The 22,476-nt window shown below is 45.3% G+C and overlaps 1 protein-coding gene across 5 annotated transcripts; it reads right to left on the reverse strand.

Annotated features, from left to right (window-relative positions):
* Positions 1 to 168: 168 nt before the first annotated feature.
* Positions 169 to 22,022, reverse strand: afap1l1a (actin filament associated protein 1-like 1a). Of its 5 annotated transcripts, none has more exons than XM_034544013.1 (19): positions 21,928 to 22,022; positions 9,251 to 9,376; positions 8,350 to 8,433; positions 8,154 to 8,233; positions 7,624 to 7,759; positions 7,394 to 7,489; positions 7,080 to 7,297; positions 6,803 to 6,982; positions 6,572 to 6,655; positions 5,910 to 5,985; positions 5,544 to 5,663; positions 5,230 to 5,441; positions 4,967 to 5,112; positions 4,783 to 4,855; positions 4,134 to 4,245; positions 2,627 to 2,794; positions 1,765 to 1,940; positions 1,539 to 1,661; positions 169 to 1,171 (listed from the first exon to the last, which is right to left on the reverse strand). In XM_034544013.1, exons 1-19 carry the CDS (start codon positions 21,968 to 21,970, stop codon positions 1,145 to 1,147), a joined length of 2,280 nt encoding a protein of 759 aa, XP_034399904.1. In that variant the 5' UTR covers positions 21,971 to 22,022; the 3' UTR covers positions 169 to 1,144. The 5 variants fall into 5 exon arrangements, with proteins under 5 accessions (XP_034399904.1, XP_034399903.1, XP_034399902.1 ...); XM_034544012.1 differs by having other exon boundaries at positions 7,080 to 7,294; positions 7,624 to 7,762; positions 21,928 to 22,007; XM_034544011.1 differs by having other exon boundaries at positions 7,624 to 7,762; positions 21,928 to 22,007.
* Between the last annotated feature and the right edge of the window lie 454 nt (positions 22,023 to 22,476).

Consider the following 22,476-nt stretch of genomic DNA (forward strand, 5'->3'; position numbering starts at 1 on the left):
TGTGTGTTTTCCTTTTCCTTGTGTTGGCTGTCATACATTGTTTGTATGAAACCACACACTCTATATTTACTATATTTACCGCATATCATGTGAAATTAAAGTATGAAGTCAGTGACGGAGAATGCTAAGTAGGTCTGTAATGTAACACTTGATTAAAGATCACCTGTGTGAGAATAAGACACGTTTATTATTCCCTTATCCAGGTAGGAGAACAGTAAAGTGCACAAGTCAACCACAGGTACGGCAGAAGAGTTGATCAAAATGACAGAATAAGGTTGGTTTGTGTCGCAGAATAGCTCCACTTTGTTAGACACTCAATCTCGAGTGGGAGTATTTATTTTTTACGTGTTCCAAAAAGAGTCAAGTGGATGTAGGATTATACAGCAGATGTTTTTTGTTTTTTGCAGTGTAGCACAGCTTCAACCTGAGAGGAGAGGCTAATAAGTGCTTACACAATGATGCCACACTCCATGGCACATAACTGAATACCTCCGACAGGTATGACTAATGAGGAGAAACGAACGTATAAAAGTATAAAACATAATAACAGTAGTCATTTCTCACTCTGTACAGGCAGAAGAAAAACAAACATACTATATAAAAAGGCACATTGTGGCTTAAACTACCTCCATCCACTTATTTCCCCAAACGCGTCACATTTCTCACACGGCACCTTAACAATTAAACATTTCACCGTACACAACGCCGCGTGAGAACGCAATCCCCTGTACGACATGTACATTACATTACATGTAATGTAACCCCCTGGTTGCCTTTCCATTTCAACAACATGCAATGTGCTTTTCAAAAAAAACATCTTTCTTGTGTCTTTCTGGCACAAACTATGTGCTCTTTCCTGTTTGCCACGTTTGAATAAATGTCACCAGAGACAACGGGAGCACTTGGCTCCAGGCAGTGAGCAGTCCTTCCTCACGTGAGCCAAAGTCCTTTTAGGATGACAGAAGAGTAAATATTCAGTGGGCTGTACCTCCACCTAGTGGCTGATGTAGTTCATTACAGTTTTTCTTCCTCAGTTTAGAAGGCTGTGGTCTGGGAAGTGTAGTGTAGTGATGTGATGTTTTCCTTGGTGACAATAGTCAGACATCCACTCCTTCTTTCTCCAGTCCTCTCCATGATGCTGCTCTTAGGTCTTTTTCTTTGACTCCCATTCCTGTGAAGGGTGGATCATACGTAGGTGATTTAATAACACGGTGGAAATATTATTCCAAGAAATTCATTTGAAATTATTGCAGGTGAAACGTACATGCAAGCATCCCAATCCCCCTCTGCCCAAAACATTATATATTAATATTTGTAATCAATAATTACAAATATCTTTCATAACTGGAGCAATAAGTTAGACTATCCAGCTATCAGTGCTTCATTGTGTTTCTTATCAATTATTTTTAGAACAAATAAAATACAAATTAATATGAATTCATTCATAATTTAGGTTATGGCTGAATGGCTAAAGCCTGAGGGATGTGCCCGTAGTGACAGACGGAGGAACTGTTTCCGGAAGTGTCTGCCAGGGTTACCTTTGCCTTCTGCATGACCGTTCCCGAAGAAGCGTAAACAGAGAGAGGTCTCCGACGCATCTCTGCCGCGCAGTTCACTGGCAAAGACTCGCTGTAGATATTCTGCGTCTTTTTGCTGGAGGCCTACACAAAAAGGGAGAGAAGTAGAATAGCAACGTGTCTGAGGGCGGCCGTGCGTGGACATCCGTGCATCGGTGCGTCTTTCCACGTCGAGCAACAAACGCACCTTCACCGGGGGTTTTGCCTCAGAAGGTGCACCCAGTGCTCCACCGGCCAGACTTATCGTGAGGTTTTCTTGGACCCGAGTCAGCCGGAGCTCCAGGTCCACCCGCTGCGCCTCTTTAGCTCGACAGTCGTCCTCCAGCTGGGACACGCGCTTGTTCAGGGAGAACTTCCTCCTCTCTGCTCCACAGAAACACACCAGATACGGAGACTTTCAGTACTCAATGCTTTTATTGGACTTTTTCAGAAAGATTATTGTACATTTTACTCTCTTGCTACTCAAATGGAAACTTTACATAAAAAACAACCTGTGATGACTTTATAAATTGTGATATATTGTTATAGATTAAACTAAACAAAAGCAGTGAAAGATAATCCACTAATATGCTTCCATGCTACCCCGTGATGCCTAATGAGCACTTGAAATGGAGTGCGTTTGCAATCTGGTAAGCTACTTTTACTCTACCACTGGCGGCGTACTCTGTGACCCTAAAGGAAATACATCCTATTTAGAAGGAATTTCTCAGAACCATGTTTTGGGTTTTAATAATAAAAGCAATTAGATGTTTTATTCATCCCTGTGGGGATGCTGTCTCCTCACACGGCCCTCTAATAATTGAGGTCAGAGTGCAGGGTCACACACAGAGCAGCAATACACAATGTGCACTTCATGTTCAAACCTTCTTAATTAATGAGCAGACAAATACTCAACCATCAAGCTGGCAAAATAGGACTTTTCTAACTAATACTTTAGTTTAGGAAGTTAATCCCCATGATCGTTATTCAAGGTACATGGTTCTGGCTATGCTGATCATTTTCACTTTCCGGATATTGCCGTCTGTCTGCTTCGCTCTGTGTCTCCTTACCAGAAGCCGTCTTCAGCTCCTCCTTCAGCTCCCTCTTCTCCTTCCGGAGGGTCACAAGTGTATTTCGTATCCCGTCCCTCTCTCTTTCCAGCTCCTCTTTCTCGTTCGAGTAGCGCTTGGCATCCTCCTCCGCTCGCGTTTTCCCATACCTTCCATATTGGTTGGCGTCTGGGTGGAGTTGTCAGAAGAGGGCAAAGGTGAGCAGAGGTTAAATATGCAGGGGTCATGGGACGGAGACAAAACATCTTACAGTCATCTTGCCGTCTGTCCTCAGGAATGTCCCACTCCTCGCGTGAGGAGCATGACGCCACTTCTACAACCCGCAGGAAGGCGTAGCACACAACCTTTTACCCTTCTTTCATAATTCAGACAACAAATGATATGAGGAAACCCATATACGATGCACGAATAAAAGATAAACACACACACTCCTGCCGAGGGAGAGGTCAGGAGGCAAGACAGCGGATCTAATGTGACTGTCCAATAAATCTCAGGTTACATCCTGAAGCTCTCAGCCACGGCGAGCGCGCTGGCTCTTTGATGTGTCAGAACGTCACGGTGAAACAGCGGCGATATCACGTTCCTCTACTCGGGACGCTCAGCTCGTCTTTTTTTCAAGAGATTATGGATGAAAAGTGAGAAGATGATCGGGAGGAGAGAGGAAGAAGGGAAATATTGAGCCACATGAAAGCTCACATTTTATGACTGTGTATTGGTACACCACTGAAAGGATTGTATGAAGAGTGTAAGCTACAGCAGAAGTAGAGCTTTGCAATCAAACTTTTGTGTGACACACAACTATAGGAGGTGCCATCTGTATTTTTCTCAAATCCCTTGAAGGGTAACAGGCTGATCCAATTATTCTTTATGTATTTTAGTCTTGAGAGAGACAGATGGAAAACAGAGGAGGGCGTGACGCTGAAAAGATACTTCTACAAATATTTGGCCCGACTGTACTGTATATAAATCTCAGCTGTCTGGTTGGTTGTGCATGATATTGTGAATATATATGTGAAGCTCTGATTGTGCCTTCGATGCAGTACGGATCATTGACGTGCCTCACAGGTATTGGCAAACAAATCATCACTTAAGTCATCAGAAATGAGAAACACTGTCTCCTGATTCTAAAATGCAGAACTATCTCAATAACCTTCTGAAGTATCACGATTATTTCCACCCCACATGCTGCTTTAAGAAATCTGTAGAATGAAGACCATCCCAGTGGAAATAGGCTTTTAGTTTCTCTGTTACTTACAAATGGAATAACCTTCAGAATACCTCTGCGCTTGGCACACAATATGTTTCCCACAGTTTAACTCCATCCTTGAAACACCAGTTGATTGTGAGTGTTTTAATCTTGCCCTTGTCATCACTCAAAAAAGGGCAATCCTAGTTTCCACTGCATAAATAAATAATGTGATCAATCCATCAGTATATCGCATGAGAATAGGCTCAGCATCAGAGGGGATGGCAAAGATACGTTGGTAAACCAGCTTCACACACTTACTTGAGCCCGTTCGTTTGAGGGAGACTGAAGGCTTGGTTCTGTCAGAGTCGCTGCTGGAGAAACTTGAGCGCCGTTTCCCTTGATTCCCAGACTGCTGCCGGCTCTCCCCTGACTGGGTGGAGTAGAGAGGGGTTAGAGGGGACATGGCAGATGTGGGAGGATGCACAAAGAAGGATGAGGACAGAGGGGAAAAAAAGAAAGCAAAGTGTGTATATTGGTCCAAGCGATAGACTGATCTTCAAATGTCTTGTTTGAGACGTCTGAGGTGTGAGATGTGTGTGGCTCTGGGTGCTGAGAGGCATGTGTTTAAGTGCACGTCAGTGGGGTTAAGAAAGGAGTTTACAGGCTGTAAAACTGCCATGACCTCTCGCCTTCCTGTCACCAGTATGATCGCTTGGTCTCTTTTTTTGTCTTCTCTTCTACACTGCTTTTTCTCTGGCCTACAAAAAGCTGTCATTGATAGGCATGTAACAGAGCACTGTCTGTCTGCTCGTGTCATATTCAGACAGTGACAGTCCCCAACAGCTGCACACACACACACACACGCACACACACACACAAACACACACACAGACACGCAGCTTCTACTCTTGTCGCATCAACGTATAAAAAAGGCATAACGCATACGGTGTGAGCACATGCGTCCCACCTGCATGTCCTCATTAGGGACCTCATCGTACGTTCTGGAGTCAGTGCAGGTACTGCTGGAGGACGTGGCCCACCTAGGACCAGACAAGGAGGAGAAATGAAACCTGCTTCATAGCATTGATCAGTGGCCTTGCTTTGACCTCGTCTACGTGACCTTGACTCCCCCCCCCCCCCCCCACACTCACAGGAAGGAATGGCGCGCAGCGTCGCGGATGTTAGCGATGGTTTCCACGTCGACGTAGTCGTAATGCAGGGACTCTGGATCAGTAGCGCAGCCCGTCTCTGCCAAGAGGACGCCGAGCCACCTCCCGAGTTCCTCAGAGCTGCTGGCCTAAAAAGAGACAGCAGGTCACATCTAAATCGCACGCGATCCATTTCGATCTCTTGTTAAAATAGTAATACTGATTAGTGTTGCTTTAGAATAGGCAACCCATTCTCAGTATTTCACCTCCAGAGCAGCCAGCGGCGCGCTGTTCCGTAGGATTCGGAAGGCAAAGGGATGTTTGGGTCCCAGCCCCGGGACCACCTCGCAGCCGTGGAGAGGGAGTGAAGGCAGGAAGGTCCGAGCGTCTCCTTTGTCGTGGTAGAAGTGCAGGGAGCCTCGGCTCACACAGCACCACTGCTCCCCCCACACCTGATTCACCAGTACCGACACGTAGCCTGCATGGCGAGGAGGGAATATAAGCGAAGGAGGAGGAAAAATGATGCGCCTGGAGATTTAAGAGGTCGAGAGACCGCAGGATAAAGGGGCTGGGGTCGGACCTTGTCGAGGGTTGGTGTAGGAAGTCCGGGGATCTCCCGGCCGAGGGGGCTTCTTCTTGGAGAAGCTGATGATACGTGTGATTTTACGGCCCGCAGCAAAAGCCCCCCGTTTCACCTTGCCTGCATCCGTAGAGGAAACAGTTGCTTTTTGTCACAATGTGTCTTTGGCATGTGGAAACTGTTATTCATTTAAGATGTGCAACAAAACATTTCACTGCACATCCGGGAGGTAAGTTACGTGATGACAACTGGACGAACTCACTTTCTGATGACAGAGAGGAAAAGCAAATAAAAAAAGAAAAAAAAGGAAGTCCTATTTGTTTTTTGCATGCTGCTGTGTTGATTCGAGGCTGTCCCCCGTCTCACCATTCTCTCGGCAGTTCTCAACAGTCGACACACCCACACTGTCCGAGTCCGATGTGTTCCTCTCTGCCGATAGCCTCTGAGGAAGAAGCACACAAACACAAGTTCAGACTTTCAACAGTGGATCTGTCCGTCTGCCAGGATCAAACTACAGCTAACTTGTCTGAATTAAAAGCTAAATAACTATAATTGAGGGAATGTGTTATCAAGCTTACATGCGGATTATTTCACATAATGGGGTAATTAGACAAACAGACTTATCCTCAGCCTCTTTCTCCTAACAACTCTATAATGGCTCCTTTCTCTTCAACATGTGTTTTCATTCCTTCATTTAGCAGTTTACGTTCTGACAGGTTAGTCCGTTTTAAAGATGATGTGCCAGCTCCAACACTGACTCACCACCACCTCCTATCATTGCTGCCTTAACACCCAATTACACCGCATGTATCCTCTTTGTTCTGCAAGCCAAACACAGGTATTACTGTTAACTGCCTCTCGCCAAGCAATTGTTTAGGAAAGATTGATAGTGACAACACCATTTCTGCATGCCATCAACTTTTCGTCACCTCAGCTGTAAAGATGAGTTAAGTCTCGAAGGTAAAAAAAACACACAAAAGAAACGACAGGACTGTTCCAACACAAACATCCTCTCCTGATGCACTTACCTTGTCAAGTTCAATTTTTCTTGGAATTATTGGAGACCCAGAGTCCTCAGGCCCGGCGCTCTGACCGCTCACCTCTCTAACGACCTGTGGGTTGGGGGGTATTTTACATGTGTCGCTCTAGTACGCTTCCTTCGTCAAAGCCGCTTCAAGCATTTTTTTCGACAAGATTGATGGCTGCGTTGCGAGTCCATGTCCCTGCATGCAAACATGTCATTTCAAAGTGTAGCTCACCCCAAGCCATCTGTGGGCCTGCTCCTTGCTTTGCACAGCCAGCACCAGTGCATCTCCATTGGGTAGGGTGAAACGGAGTTCATGGTGCTTCCTCTTGCTGTCTTTGGGTGCATACACCACGGCGCATTGGGGCAGGAGCAGGTCCACATAGGGGTTTGTGTCCTTAGAACTCTTATAGCACTGCAGAAAGGAGGACACGTAGGATACTGTCAGTTAAAGAAGAGAAGACAAAATGAAGTGCTTTCCTTAGAATTTGGTTGAATGTTCAGCATCTCACCTGTAGTCTGTTCTCCCGTATAACCGTGAGCTGTTTCGCCCACTGGCCAAAGCGTTTCTTGCGCAGCAGGAAGGCACAGATGCGACAGTCCCTGGCAGGAGGCATGGAGCTCTCATCCGAGGGCCACTGATGAGTGAGTCGGACGCCAGGGCTCCTCTCTTCCTCGTCCTCCTCGTAGGACTCGTAGGAACTGCTCAGAGCATCAGAGTCGTTGTCTGCTAGGGCATCGACAGAGAAGATAAAGTACGTTATTCGTTGTTAAAAAAAAAAGGCAGGTTCTATCCTGTAATATTATTACACTGTTCTCAACTCACATGAGTTTTTGCGGTGCGTGTTTATGGAGGTAGTGGGGTAGTTGTTTTCGGCATCTTCATACCCATCCTCGATAGAGTTGGGTGGGCTCGGCCTGACTGAAAATGAAAGGGAAAGGAAATCCCTAATTACTCCTTATGTTCCATCGTGCTCTTTAATGTAAATTGTGCTTTGTAATTACAGACTTGGAGGTTGTTACAGCTAAATGACACTGAGGCGGGAAGATGCTGACCTCGTGTGATGATGTACTCGGGCAACTTGCCAGGACTGAGGGGCACTGCCTCCTCGTAATAGTCCTCAGGAGGAGGTGTTGTGGGCAGAGGGGGAGGAAAGTCTGCTGAGCTCGGGGCTGGCGAGTCTGCACAGTTCTGCTGAGGGAAACGCACAAACACAACTCTCAAATTTCCCTCATAACCATGACATCATCAAAGACATACAGAGTAAAACCCTCAAAATGATATCCATAAATTAGACACATGGGCTCTGGGCGGGCCCCTTTATCGCAACTCTTCCAACAGCTTGCAGACTGATGAGCATGTGTGCACGGGAAACCCCCACAACATGGAATACAATCTGTCGATTCTCTTTGCTTTCACGTCACAAGTCATGAAGAGCTGTATTAGTCCTCTGCAAAGTTGGATTTGGAAGGTGAGAGCTGAAAGGAAGGACAGCAAAACGGCATACATCCCACACACGCTGTGCCATATGTAATATGATATTTCTGGAAAGGGGTGAGTTAGGAAGTGACTCTGGGCAACTTGCCTGTTTTAAAGCGTCAGTCTGTGTCTTCTCGTCTTCTTTCAGATCATCTGTAACCTCCTTTAGGTCTCCAAGCTCGCAGTCTATAAGAGACAACATTTATACTTGTATACTTATACATAAAGAGAACAGGATATTTGTAGCTCATTTATATGGATCAAGGAACATTTTACAGCTACGGGTGGGAGCCCGAACTCACCAAATGTCTCAAAAAGGGACTCTACGAAGCTGGTGCCATTTCTGTACACTGATGAGTTCATGTAGATGTAGTCTGTTCCTGAAACTGGAGCCAAGGAAAGAGAGATTTTTGTATTGCACACTGTAAAGCCCCTCTACATAAAAGCCATACAAAACAAGAAAATGGAAATAAAGTGACAGAAGTCATTGTTAAGTTGTAGTGGATTTTATATATATTTGCACATGTAGATAAAAGAAGTTTATGTTTTAAATTAATACATAAAGAAAGATATGATAATTAATTTGGGATATTATGAGGAATATTCTGGAGGAATGTATTATGAAACATAAGAGAGGATCACTGTTTTATTATTCTGTTTTAATGACAAATGTAATGATTAACTATGATGCATGAGAATGAATGAATGTTTTATTGTTTAGACAATAGTTAAAATGGATGCCGATTGAAACCTAATGTGTTGCTTTTATTCGGAAGGCAGGATAATAGGGTTTTATTGTGAAGGGGAACTTCCTGTCCTTGACCGGAAGAGTGAGCTTTGACCTCGCCTGTTTACTAATTGGCGTAGCGAGTAGAACTGCGGCATCCTTTGAACTGACCAATGGAACTAACCTTTAGGTGTGAATTCATTTGCATGACCATACTAATAGCCGAGCATTTGTTCTGGGGACATGGTTCTACTGGTCTGGAGACTCGAGACAGCCCCGGTCTGTGGCTCCTTGAGAGCTGCACTCCGTCTGTGGAGAGTTCCTCCTTTCTGGCCCCACGATCGTGAACGCTACATGAGTATTATCTTTGCCATTAAATATTGTTAAACTTTAACTCGAATCCTGAATTTCCTGCGGCCACGGGACCCGGAGCTTTGAACACGAATCTTACATCATCTTTCCTCCTCCTCACTAACCTGATGGCTGTATCTGCTGCAGGAGGTTCCACACGGAGGTCTTCTTCTCCTCCGTGGAGGAGCTGAGGCTCTCCTGGTCCAGCATCTTCAGCAGGACGCCGAGCTCACTCACCAACACCTCCATCGCTGCACAGAGCAGGGCATAGGTCAGTGGGGGGGTGGGGGGTGGGGGGGGGTTCACGGCTTCAATTCATCAGTAGAGGGCAAAGGTCAGACGGACATGTCTAAACAAACCAAAGGAGTGTATGTCCCAGAGCCCCTGTCTGCTTTGCTTTCTCTGTGTCTTTCTTTCATTTTCTGTCACTTTGGCGATATCAATGGGACACCTTATCACACGGTCTCCCTCCTCTCCGGCTCGCTCGCTCACAAGCCAGACGAAACAAGAGCAGAAGGCGGTTGTGACAGGAAACAGGTTTGCTAATTGCTCATTAACCCAGAAAGAAAGAATGGGAAGTGAAGCTACCCAAAATAACTAATCTTACACAGAATAAGAACAAACATCCTGCGCGAGGAGCAAAGAAACCCAGTGTTGTCTTTCTGCAGCAGCTCTGAAATGTTGCTGCTCAGGCTGATTTGGCCCAATCCCCAAACTTCAATCAACTGTCGATCTCAAATGATACGAAGGTAAATTAGGTGCCCTGCAAAGATTGTACAGATGTTGGCAGAAACATGAGATTCTGACAAGAAGAAACAAAGCCCAGAGCAGGCCAAATGCAGCAGCAAGCAGAAACTCCTGATCTTTATCTATTAGTGGAGAGATTTAAAGTCCAAGCCTCACACAAGCTCAAGCTGCCTCAGGCAGGCCGACCTCCTGCGATATGCATTCTTCCTGGGGATCTCCAGGTTTTGCAACACTTTGAGGACTCGACATATAGGAATATATGATCCACATCGCATGTTAATCTGGTCCACTCCCTGTTTTCAGAACAGAAGTTAAATAAACCGTCCCACTCCCCTCGGCTACTAGATGCCCTGGGAACAGGTCTGCAACCTGCTGCTGATGTATGTGTGTGTGTGTGTGTGTGTGTGTGTGTGGCTTCCTCCTCTATCTGACTGGCAGACACAAGCAAATGTTTCTCCCTTCTTTGTACGGCCTTCACAGCTTATTTCCTATTCTTTCTCTCTGCATTGTCGTATCCTAACGCACACTTCCTTTCCTCTAGAATCCTGAAAAAAAGAAAGAAAAGAAAAAAAACAAAAAAAACCTGACGACTGGCTGAGTCACTGCTGGCACACTTGTCTGCCCCTGCCCCCCCCCGCCCCCACCTTTACTTTATCTCACCCTCACCCCCCCGAGCCACATTTTCACAGTCCGGCTGCATTAGACCTGCTGAACCGTGCATCTTGCCGGGGTCATCCACGGGACGGCTGCTGAGCCAGAAAAGTCTTTTGTTCGGCGGGCGGTCATATGGCAACACGTAAACAAACACAAAATACACGCACACACACACACACACACACACACACACGCACGCATGCTGTGTATTTAGTGGGGCGTGTTAAAAAGGTGAACTTTGGTGCACCTGTCAACAAGTTGTGTGAATAAGCCAGTTCAAGCAGCATATGAATTAGTTTAGGCAGAATGTTGAATATTGTAGGTAATCACCACTGACAAGTAGAGGTCTTGATAATCTGGAAGACGGACGAGTTCGTAACTGATGCTAGTTCTACATTTCAGACTGCTCCCATCCCTAAAGACAGACATACTTTCCTGAGGTGGGTCTTCCTATGGGCTTCACAGTGCTCTGCCAAGGTTACAGTCAAGCGTAAACACGCCACACTAGGTGTGTGTGTGTGTGTGTGTGTGTGTTCGCCTGCGTCCTCTTCCACCAACTCTTTACTAACGCAGTTTCCTCCTATTGTTGCAAAGGCCCGCTCGCACTCAGAGAAGTGGGCATGAGGATTTCATTAATGCGAGGGGACATGGAATGTTTCCTCATTAAGATCCGATTCACCCAAGGGAAATAAGGAGGTGGGGGTCGGGGGACGGAGAGGAAACACATGAGAGTGGGATGTTTTGGCCTGGCGAGTGTTGTCTCTCTGCCAGAGGCTCCAGCTGTTTAGAATCTGGCTGTAGTGCACCGCTGGGCTTCCCCTGACCCAGTGGAAGAACCTTATCCATAGCATGACTCATTCACGGCAGAGAGAAACTGAAATGTACACCAGTCAGCATTAAATCAACTTTAACTCAGAAATTGAGGTGTTGCTTTCAAGGAGTTGGCGTGAAGTAGGTCACAACACTCATGAAGCTATTTCCCCGTTTCACTTGGACTAGTGCTCTAAAAAGCTTATTATCCAATCTGACGATTACAGTCCTATTTGGCTTGTGCCAGAATGAGCGAAGAGGAATTACTGCGTAATATTTGACTTGTGAAGCCCATAAGACCACCCTTCAATCCTCAACCTGGCCTTGATAATCGACACCACACTACTCACAAGAGTTCTCGCACATCTAAAACATCACATGATCCTTTAAATCTCTGCTGCAACTCTGTGTGTGTGTGTGTGTGTGTGTGTCTTTGATGTCTTTAGAAGTCAGATAAAACAGATTGGGGGGCTTAGCACCTGAGGGAAACTACACACAAGCTTGAATAAGATGATAACGCTACATGAAAACGGGTTCATGCTTTCGGGTGGAGTAGGAATATTTGCAGCTACAAGCGCATTACTTTACTTCATCCATCCGTCAGAGAAAGCGTAATGACATTTGAAACAACACACACGGTGGGTGCAGGCAGTGCACCATGCAAGGGAAGTGGAGGACCGTTCCAAGTGCAAACATTTACAGCCTCACACTTGTCTGACAATTGCCCGTGAAACACCGGGCACATTCCTCACCTTGTTAATAGTGCAAGACTCCGCAAAAATGTCTTTGTGTCAGTGTGCAAATGTCGTGAGGCCGAGACAGAAGTTTGTTTAACAGCGCCGGCTCAGACCTTTAAGGAGAGGCTTGCGTTAGCCGACCTTCTGTACAATCTGATGGAGGGAGAAGGAGGGAGAAGGGGGGGGGGGGGGGGGGAGTAATGTCAGCGAGTTGAGCACCTGCGCCAACACGTCCACAAACCCTGATATGAAGAATAATGTGACCTCAATCGGGTGCACAGGTTTGTTCTTCGCCCCTTTTCTTAATGCCGAGGGCTTTCTGCATGCCGAGCTGACTTATCTTGTCGCACTTGCACACAAATAACTTCACAGTATGTTGAAACAACTAAAGAGACAAAATCCACTCATTGGGCAGCAACTCTGTTTCACAGACATTCCAGCTTATCACACAAGAATTTGCATCCCGCAAAGAGTCTCAAGAGGCTACATCTGAGTGGCAAGCTGCTGCTTTCTCAACAATTCAATACACCACTGACTTTCCTGGAATTCAGCTGGCACGATGGCTTAAAAAGGCAAACATCGCCTGATGCCTCCTCGCATTCAGTCTCATGTTTAAAACACCTTCAATGCGCCTGTCCTCGCAATGCTTCCGTGATATTCACATATCTTCCACAAATCCTTTTGCTTCAGATACCTGCTGTGTGAATGTCCTGACGAGCTGCGAAGGCTCCCCTTCAACACTCACCCTCGACAGCAGTGGATGAGAGTCCCACCATTCTCCAAGGCTATCGAAGAAGACAAACCGGCGTGTAGGAGATATTCCGGAGTGGAAACCTCTCCGTGTGCTTGGTCCTGTGAAGTCTTTGTGTTGGAGGTGAGCAGAAGCCTGCCTACTGCTGAATTCACACTTCTTTGACCTCTCCCTTCCTCCCTCTGATCTGTTATCTCCCTATACCTCCCTCCCACTCTGCCTCCCCTCCCCTCTTGTCTTGTCTTTATTTTTCTGGGTGCTCTGTGTGTGTGTGTGTGTGTATAAGTAAAGCCCCCTCCGCTGTAATCCTGTGGATCGTGTAGCACCTGGGAAAGGCTTGCTGTGTAAACACACACATGTCGACTAATGGCTAACCCGCATTCTTTATTCTTTCCCTCAATACATTATTAACCTTTAACTAGTTGCACAATAAAGGCTGCCATCCAGATGATGCCCGTGAACACATGCCAGACACAGCGAGGCATTGTACTTCTACTCGACGTCAGAGCATCTTTAACAAGGTTACTTTCTCATGAAGATACCAGGAAAATGTTCACAGTGAAGCTGATGCTGCAAGTGGTAACCTCGATAGTGATATGAACGTGCATAAGGTCACAGGGGAGGCTGAGTAAAGGCTCTGGAGCGGAGGTAAGTTCAGACTTTTCGGAGTTACACAGGGTTGATTTGTTGCCTCGAGGCGGACTCATGTGCCCCAACACGATGCAACACGCTGCCTTGAATCACAAGGGCACCAACGCTGCACAAACAACCCTGTGAGCCCACGCAGACAGGTACACACCCATAGGCACAGCGATGCAGGACCCCACACGCACAGACAAAACCACACTGCTAAGTAGAGGCTTTCATTGAGCATCAGCTGTCGAAAGAAAACAGTGTCAGCTGGCTGACGGGCTGCCTGGTGCACAACACTGTGTCAGATTAATACAGAAGATGTAACATAACAAAACCACCCGTTGAATCCCAGTTGGACCCCTTTTTTGCTTTTGCCTATTGAACACTCTTTATTTAAAATAATACATTTTGGGTGAGAATATCAATGCCACTCTCATATCGTTATGGTGAACAGGACATTTCTGTTTTAATTACTGTACTTATTCCAAAACAATACTTTCGTTCAATACAATATTTATAGATTAACATAAACCCTTTTCCTCCTCCATTTGACAGCAAACATTCCCAAATGATAAATGTTGTCAACACAAGCTTAGACCTTGTCCGACGAGGAGGATTTTGATTTAAATCAGATTAAAGAAATGTGGTCCCTGGCAACAAGTTGTTAAGGTTAGAAACCCCACTGTCACAGAACCTTCAAAAATGTGTAGCAAAAGAGACAGTGATAACAAAAAGATGCCAATAGAGTTAACGGTGATCCCGATGAGTGACACTGCAGAAATACCACTAGACAATGAATGATGAACATAAAATTCCAAGGATGTCCGTGTCGAAAAATAGATAAGTAATTGCTTAATAGTGCAGACAGGAAGTGCCCTTGACCGTCTAATTTGACGCACAGGCCAGAAACATTCCCTGAGGCATTTCTAGCATTTCCAAACTTTGCTGTGACTAATGCCCCAGCCACACCGTGCTAGACTTGGTTATGGCCTGACAAACCCTTCCTCACTGTGACTAAATGTGACCTGTGACCTCTTTAGTAAAGCTGTGAACTCACACTGCAAGACCACGGATGCCAGAGGAGGAGGGACGGGAAAGCACACCACGTTGTGAGAAACATCCCCATTTCTTCACTTGATGACTGGGCGCAACCTCGCACGTTGGCGTAAAAGTGATGCGTGTAAGGACAGACATATTCGGGTAACTGCTAAAACACGGCGGAATATTGATCTGGAAAAATTGATGCGTTTTCCAGATCAGTGAGTTGCAATGATCAAGTCCACAACATAAAACATTGTTACAAGCACAAAAGGGGGTGAGGCCTGCTGGACAAAGCCGCTGTGAGGAACCCAAAACGACTGTACCATCTGCGACTCCACGAGAGATCAGTATCTCATGAAAACTCCTGGGCTTTTCTTGGAAGTCTCCCCTTCCTTATTGTCTTTGGACATGTTGGATATACAGCCTCTTCCCAACCTGATCTGACATGAAAGAGACCTGCAGGTTGAGGACTTGGAGGTGTCCACAGACACACACACACACACACACACACACACACACACACACACACACACACACACACACACACACACACACACACACACACACACACACACACACACACACACACACACACACACACACACACACACACACACACACACACACAACACACACACACACACACACACAAACACACAGTGTGGGAGTATTTCTTCAGGCCGGCTGAACAATATGACCCAGCAACTTTTGAAAGGAAATGAAAAAGTTTTGTTTTTTTTGTGTGAGAAAGAGCCGAACCGTGTCTCATGTTAAGTGAGTCACAGAGGCATTTCAGTTCAGAGATAGCACGGATCGAATGTTATCTTCACGGCATGTGAAGGTTATCTACATACCACCATCCAACTCAGGCATCAAAGCTTGGGACGTGCGTCTTTGAAGAAAAAAAAAGAAGAAGAAGAAAAAGAAGCTGAACAAATAAAAGACAAAGACAAATAAAAGAAAGAATTGATGTGACATGTCTTATCCCGTACGTAAGCTCTACATAAATCACAGAGGCGTGTGGAGACATCACATGCTAAACAAAGGTGAGGTAAGCCAGATGACCAGATGTGCTTGAGGTTTTTTTTAATTACATTAAGAGCCGTGCCAACAGTGTCATCTCCCACCGGCCTGTGCCCCATCACGATGAAACCTCCTCGCACTCTACTCCTCAGATTCCAGGCATTTCCCAAGTCTGACGCTTCTCCTCTCCCCGGCACAAAACAAGTCTGGGCATTCGCGAGCCGATATCACCGGAGCCCACGACAGGTAAACAGAGACAGCTCTGGTTCATCGGTGAGATGTGACTTAAGCTGTCTTTTTGCTACTGTTTGGCCAGTGCATTCGTCATCTCGGGAAGGATTTGAGGTGAATTCAATTTGAGTTCACGCTTCTGAATGGGGTGGATTTCTTAAAGTCGCTATCATCAAGTGGACCGCTCCAAATGAGGTCTGATGTTGTTCTGTATCTGCTGGATGTGTAAATAGGCGGCTGTTTGCTAGCAAGTTATACGAAGGCCCTTAGAGAGCGATTTGGATCTTATTCCGCACAATGCCAACAAAACACGTTTCCTGTCCTACATCGCTTAATGGGCTGACCAACAGCATGGGGATGCCCCACAAGCTCCCTATAGAGATGGACTTCCTCCCTCCTCTGATGACATCACGTATCACCTCCGGCCTTCTGTTTCCTGTTCCTGTCAGCTGACCCGCTCCCCCTTTTACTGTACCGTCTCTGGTGACCCCATTCTCAGTGCACTGTCTAGATCCTAGGCCAGATAGAATTGAACAAGGCTTCTACAACTGTATTTCAAAAAGGATGACAATATAATGGAGCTTTTGAATGGGCCATTATGACAAACCTTCGTTTCACCCCTGCAGGTAGCCCCCTAGAGAGAGCATTCCTTTCTCATGGCTTTGACGTGTACATTCATCATGTGGGTGGACATTTTTAGACAAACAAACAATGATAAAGATACATACCAAAACGCACAATGCAAAACCAGCTGAAGTGGAGCAGCAGGTGAGGTGAGCATGTGTAAACACTTATTTGGTTTGGAGGAGTCGTAAAGGTGTACAAATTAAGGGGAGAAGGGGGAAAAACATGTTCTCCCCACTGTTTTTAAATGGTGCACGGGAAGATGCTCCGGGTTATCATAAAACACAGCAGGAATAACATCCCAGTTTAACGCACAAATACAATAAATACACTAGAGATGGAAACATTCCAGGGAAATGGGCCCTTTGGATTTCTTTGTTGACACGTGGGGCAGTGTTCAATCCTAGTTGTTTCTTTTACTTCAGAAAGAGTTGGCTGGTACATTACCTTACAGACTGACTGTAAGTCAATGTACCAGCTGATTGCTGACTTGAAAACGCCACTTCATAATCTTAAATTGGGAAAAACCTAAAGCATTTAGAGCACGCATTCCACAGCAAAATTACTTCCAGGATTACATCTCATTTAAGTCTCCCTAAAGTGAAGCAAGCTAAAGCTTCAATTCACCCTACCTTTTGCAAATATTTGCAGACATCATTTAAATGAGAGGGGGGGGGGGCTGGGTTGTGTACATGTGTATTCAATGCCTACAACACATTTCTAGCTTGAATGTGCATCCCCACTCTCTCTAATGAGCTCGTCACAGAGAGAGAACAAGACTCAAAGCCATTAGGCCTCTTCAGCGGCTGGGGCGTCTCCATGGCGATGGAGGGGGAGAATTATGGGTTTGTGCACTCCCACTCACCTGTTTAAGCATTATCTGGCTTTTGAAGGGCAGCAGTGGAGCACAGAAGCTTTTGATGTTCTCACACACACACACACACACACACACACACAGTCAAGGGCCCGAGTTTACAGGTCAGGTTAGTGAAGCAATACTGGCAATTTTCCCACAACACCCACTATGTTTATTCACAGTGCTCTTGCGTTATCTTACTAGGCTTTAACCTGGGACCAGATTACATGTTATTAGCTCAATAATGGTGAAATCTGACAGACGTGGGGCACCGCGAACAAGGATGTGTGCAACAGAAAAGTGTCCATTGCGTATAGTGTGACACGAAAAAAAATAATATGAGGAATCTCTTACAGCGCATAACCACCTGACACATTGTTATTCGTTGCATTACAGTGATCCATCCTTAACACATTAATGTCAGATCCATCCCTCCTGCAGTCCTTTACTCACCCCTATACTATCAAATCTATTGTATCATTAAATGTGGGTTTTGTTTTCACACTGTGATCATGTACAAATCAGAAGGGGATTGCCCTGTCTTTTACCAATGCATTATGGGATAGGCTAATCTCCACAGAAATAAATGCAGGTATAGAAAGTGGACAGATGGGTAGAAGTCATTCAACAGTAGCAGTGGCCACAGTTGCATCTGGGTATTTCTCAATATGGACTCAGGTCAAAGGTCAAAGGTCACAGAGCTGACCATTATGTAGGGGATGTCTGTCTGCTCAACCTCCTTCCCCTCCTTCTCGTTTCTTCATCTTCTGCTCCCTGATTTATTCAGGTCTGAGATGGCACAGAGGGCTTGACTCAGCCTGCTGCCAGACAAAGGCCTCACAGTGCAGTCAGTATTATTCAGATCCCAGATCTGCCCCGAGTCCTATGAGATCACCACAATGCTATGTCTCCCTCACACAAAAGTATTCACACACTGAGAAAGATGGTAATCGGCAAGTGGAAGCACTGCTTTACTGATGTTGCACAGACAAGGTTAACATGCACACATGCACACAAACACACACACACACACACACACACACACACACACACACACACACAGGGGAAAAAGGATCCGCTTTGTCTCCATTTGGGATTTCTTTGTGTTAATGGGATTCTGACCAGAGCGGGGCCTTCAGTTGTTCACCAGAAAAATAGGACACACTCTCAGTGTCTTCTTGCTGTTGACTGAATTTTACGAAAATGTAATGTATTCACTTGAGAAAACATGTTCCCCTGTTTTGTGATTATCATCTCAGAATTTAAATTTTTTTTTTGATTTGATTATTTTTTACTTTGCCGTAAGGAGAGCGGACAAGACAATAATTAGAAATCCTTTCGCCTCACCATCGGCTGCTAGAAGACGACTTCTCATTTGGTTCTTCTATCCGTGCACTGTAATGTTGGAACTGCGAAGCTGAATGCATCCCTGAGGCCAAAATAAATTACAATAATATATCTGTATATGAATCATATTTCAGTGCTAAATTATGGCTGTAAGTAACATATAGTAAACCGAACTGACAACAGGTAAAGTAACTCTTACGCTAACTAACTCTCTGCCAAATTTCCCTGAGTATCTTGCTTGTACCTGTACGCACACACCCCCAGGTCACTTTTCACCCTATGCAACAGGAGAAAACACCATATTTATAAGTGACATACACTCTATAGTCGCCTGCTGTAATGTTGTGCAGCATATCTCCATGGAAACCCTATATAAACAGCTGTGCAGAGAATGACCATTGCTCTCTCTCTCTCTCTCTCTCTCTCTCTCTCTCTCTCTCTCTCTCTCTCTCTCTCTCTCTCTCTCTCTCTCTCTCTCTCTCTCTCTCTCTCTCTCTCTCTCTCTCTCTCTCTCTCTCTCTCTCTCTCTCTCTCTCTCTCTCTCTCTCTCTCTCTCTCTCTCTCTCTCTCTCTCTCTCTCTCTCTCTCTCTCTCTCTCTCTCTCTCTCTCTCTCTCTCTCTCTCTCTCTCTCTCTCTCTCTCTCTCTCTCTCTCTCTCTCTCTCTCTCTCTCTCTCTCTCTCTCTCTCTCACACACACACACACACACACACACACACACACACACACACACACACACACACACTGATCTCCTCATCACCGAAGGGTTAAAGAGGGGAATTCCACTTGTTATAGGGCTGGTCCACAATCAACCATGATTTACAGCTCATGCATGATGGGGCATATCATACTCTATGTAATATAATGTATGTTTGAGCGTCGGCATGTCTGCACACTAATTGCAAGGGGAACAAACACCTTGATAAAGTCTGATAGGGCAAACAAAACTTTTGAACCTTCCATGTATAATTAAAAAACGTACACGGAAGGGAGATTCCCTCTATATCTCCTTATTATTATAGCTGGTGTTTCAATTGGTTAAAATAACACAGCAGAGCTCCACTGGAAACAGCAATACAACAGTCGAGCGGAGCCAAGGAATCCACAGACAGCTATTTAAACAGTCCAATCAAAAGATGTCATTTGGATATTTAAATGAAGGTGAACATTGAAGCACAAACAATCTGTAATTAACTCAAAGTACAGCAATGAAATCAAACTGAACCACAGGAAGAGCTTCTATTGTTGTGGCGGTTGTTTCCAAATGAGCATTTGATAGCATTATATTTTAGTTACATTAGCTACAGACTCTGCTTTTGCCATGTACAAATGCAGATTCTGGCATACATAGTAATGAGTGACATAGATGCCCACGCAGTGAGGTCACTGACCACTGGCTGGATGACGACAGCAGACTGCTTTTTAATTGTGCTCATTGACCCTGGTAACCTGGAACCACTGACACCAAGTTTTAATTAAACTTTTAACAATTCAAATCCCTGTTTACTCTCAAACACATTCTCCACAACTTAGATTTGTATCATGAAAAAATGAATTGTTACAAATGTGAGAGGGGATACATATTCCTATAGGCGTTCTCTTTTCATAGCTTTCTCAGTGGAATGTGGATATGCGCAGCAAACCATCTCATTAGAGGAACGATATGGATGGAGTATAGGGATCGCATGCACACACAGCAGACTTGTGCTTGCGTGAGCAGTTTTATATTTACATGCATCATTGTGGGGGAGTCCACAAGTTCTTCCATATGCTCTGAAATAACCTGACAATAGCCACGATTCATCATAACTGCTGGGCTACATCACAGACAATCCCACCACTGCAATGCATCTCTGTGGGGACGGCCTCTCCCCTCTCACACCCACCTGGTGCTCTGCCGAGGCGACCGTGGACACAAAACTTTTATTACACTGATGCTCCAGCTGGCCTGGATAGTTCCTGTCAAGAAGCTCCAACTACTCAAGCTCCAACCTGCCTCTCATCAACCTCACCAAGCTTCAATTGTGAATGTATGGAACTCCACACAGCAAGCTTTGAAAAAAAAAAACTAAAACAAAACATTGAGACAACTGTCTTAACTGATTAATTAAAAGCTGCGCTAACCAATATTGTTACATCGACAATGGGTCAATGACTCATTTATATACATTCATACACTGAACAATCATTTGGGAGAATTGTAACACTTGTAGTCTTTATTTAGGACAATTCAAGGAAAAGTGATTGAGCAGAAGCCAATCCGGGGATTCAAAGACCATGTAAACAGTAGTGTGCTCCCCAGGGATCCCCAGTCACCACCGTGTGCTTTCTCCTGTGGTGTTTACACAAACACAAAGCTCAGATAGAAAGGCAGTCGAGCAAAAAATCCTGTGTGTTTGTATATGTGCATGTGTGTGTGTGTGTGTGTGTGTGTGTGTGTGTGTGTTTGTGTTGAGAGATACACACGACAAACTGAAACCCTAACTTAGAATTTGAAACGCTGAGTCGGGTCCCCTTGCCCTGTTACCTCTAACCTTGCAACACAGCACACAGGGAGGGGGGGCAAGTGTATTTGTTTTTAGTTACAATGTGGAAAAATGCTGTGCAGGGGGTGTGTGTGTGTGTGTGTGTGTGAAAAACACACACACACAGGGTGGAAACACATGGTGTATTTCTTGCTATACAACACAAAACACTGGTGCACTCCAAGTCATGAAGTCATGCTGGGGGTGTCCAATATCAAACAATGACAGCCATGACCACTTAATCTCCAAATATCTCATCTCCACATCCAGATATTTGCCTTGACTCAGGATGAGCGAGCTTCACTTCCTATAAAAACAATCAAACTTCAGATGAAACCACCTGGTTCTGTGCCTCTCCAAGCAGAACAAAGCAACGCTATTTATATGTTTAAAGTGCACTACCATTGTGTGTTAGATGTGCAACAGGAGGAGGGCCGAAAAAGACAAACACAGTGTCACACAGAAAGAAACAGAAATGGACCGTGAGAACGAATTCAGTGCAAATGATTGCAGACATTAAGACAAAAAAAAAAACTCACTTGATGTTAACTTTTTCTAGCAAGTGTCTCATATGCCTCAGTGAGAGCCTGTATGTGTATGACTGCAGGGTGCTGCAGTCATACAGGTGTGTGTGCGTGTGTGCGTGTGCGTGTGTGTGGGACACACACTCCATACCGCTTTGACATCCGCAGAAAGGACCAGTCAGCACACAAGACAAACATGCATGTATAAAAGTCACCTTTGCAAACCGCACGAAGAAACGCAAACAAGTTCTGAATCCTTTTTTTTTGTGAGTACTGAATACTTTGAGGGAGCAAACTTACATTTGGTGCCGTTGGTTTCCATTCCTCTTTTGACGCCGTCCATGTGAGACTGAGTTGTTGGTATTTAATGCAGGCCCATGAGTGAGTGAGTGAGTGAGTCAGCCTCCATACAGTCGGTACACTACCCACCCGCTGGTCGGGGGCTCGAGGCAGCTTCTCTGCTGGGTCCTAGCGCCAGCCAAATCTGCATTGAACGCGCTGCTGCAACTATTCCTGATGTGAATTAGGAGTTTGCCTATTCGCTCCCACGTGGGGGGGGCGTAAAGCAAGTCTGTACTGTACATTAGCAAATTAGCAAACTTTAGCCAACAGCCAGTTAGCTTGAAACAATGAGACAATAGCTCTGTCCAAACTTAACGCGCCGAACAGTGTTTCATAAAGCTCACCACATGACAGTATTATCTAGTTAGCTTAATTTATAGTCTACAAACATAAGAAGTGATGTGTAAATCGGCAATACACTGGTTTAGGGGGTTTTGTTCGGCATTTGTGATTTAGGCTGCAGTCTCCGCTGGTTTTGAAGGCCTTGACGCTTCGGTTGTTGTCCAG

The sequence above is a fragment of the Cyclopterus lumpus genome, chromosome 10 (assembly GCF_009769545.1).
Source record: "Cyclopterus lumpus isolate fCycLum1 chromosome 10, fCycLum1.pri, whole genome shotgun sequence".
In the NCBI taxonomy this organism is placed as follows: Eukaryota; Metazoa; Chordata; class Actinopteri; order Perciformes; family Cyclopteridae; genus Cyclopterus; species Cyclopterus lumpus.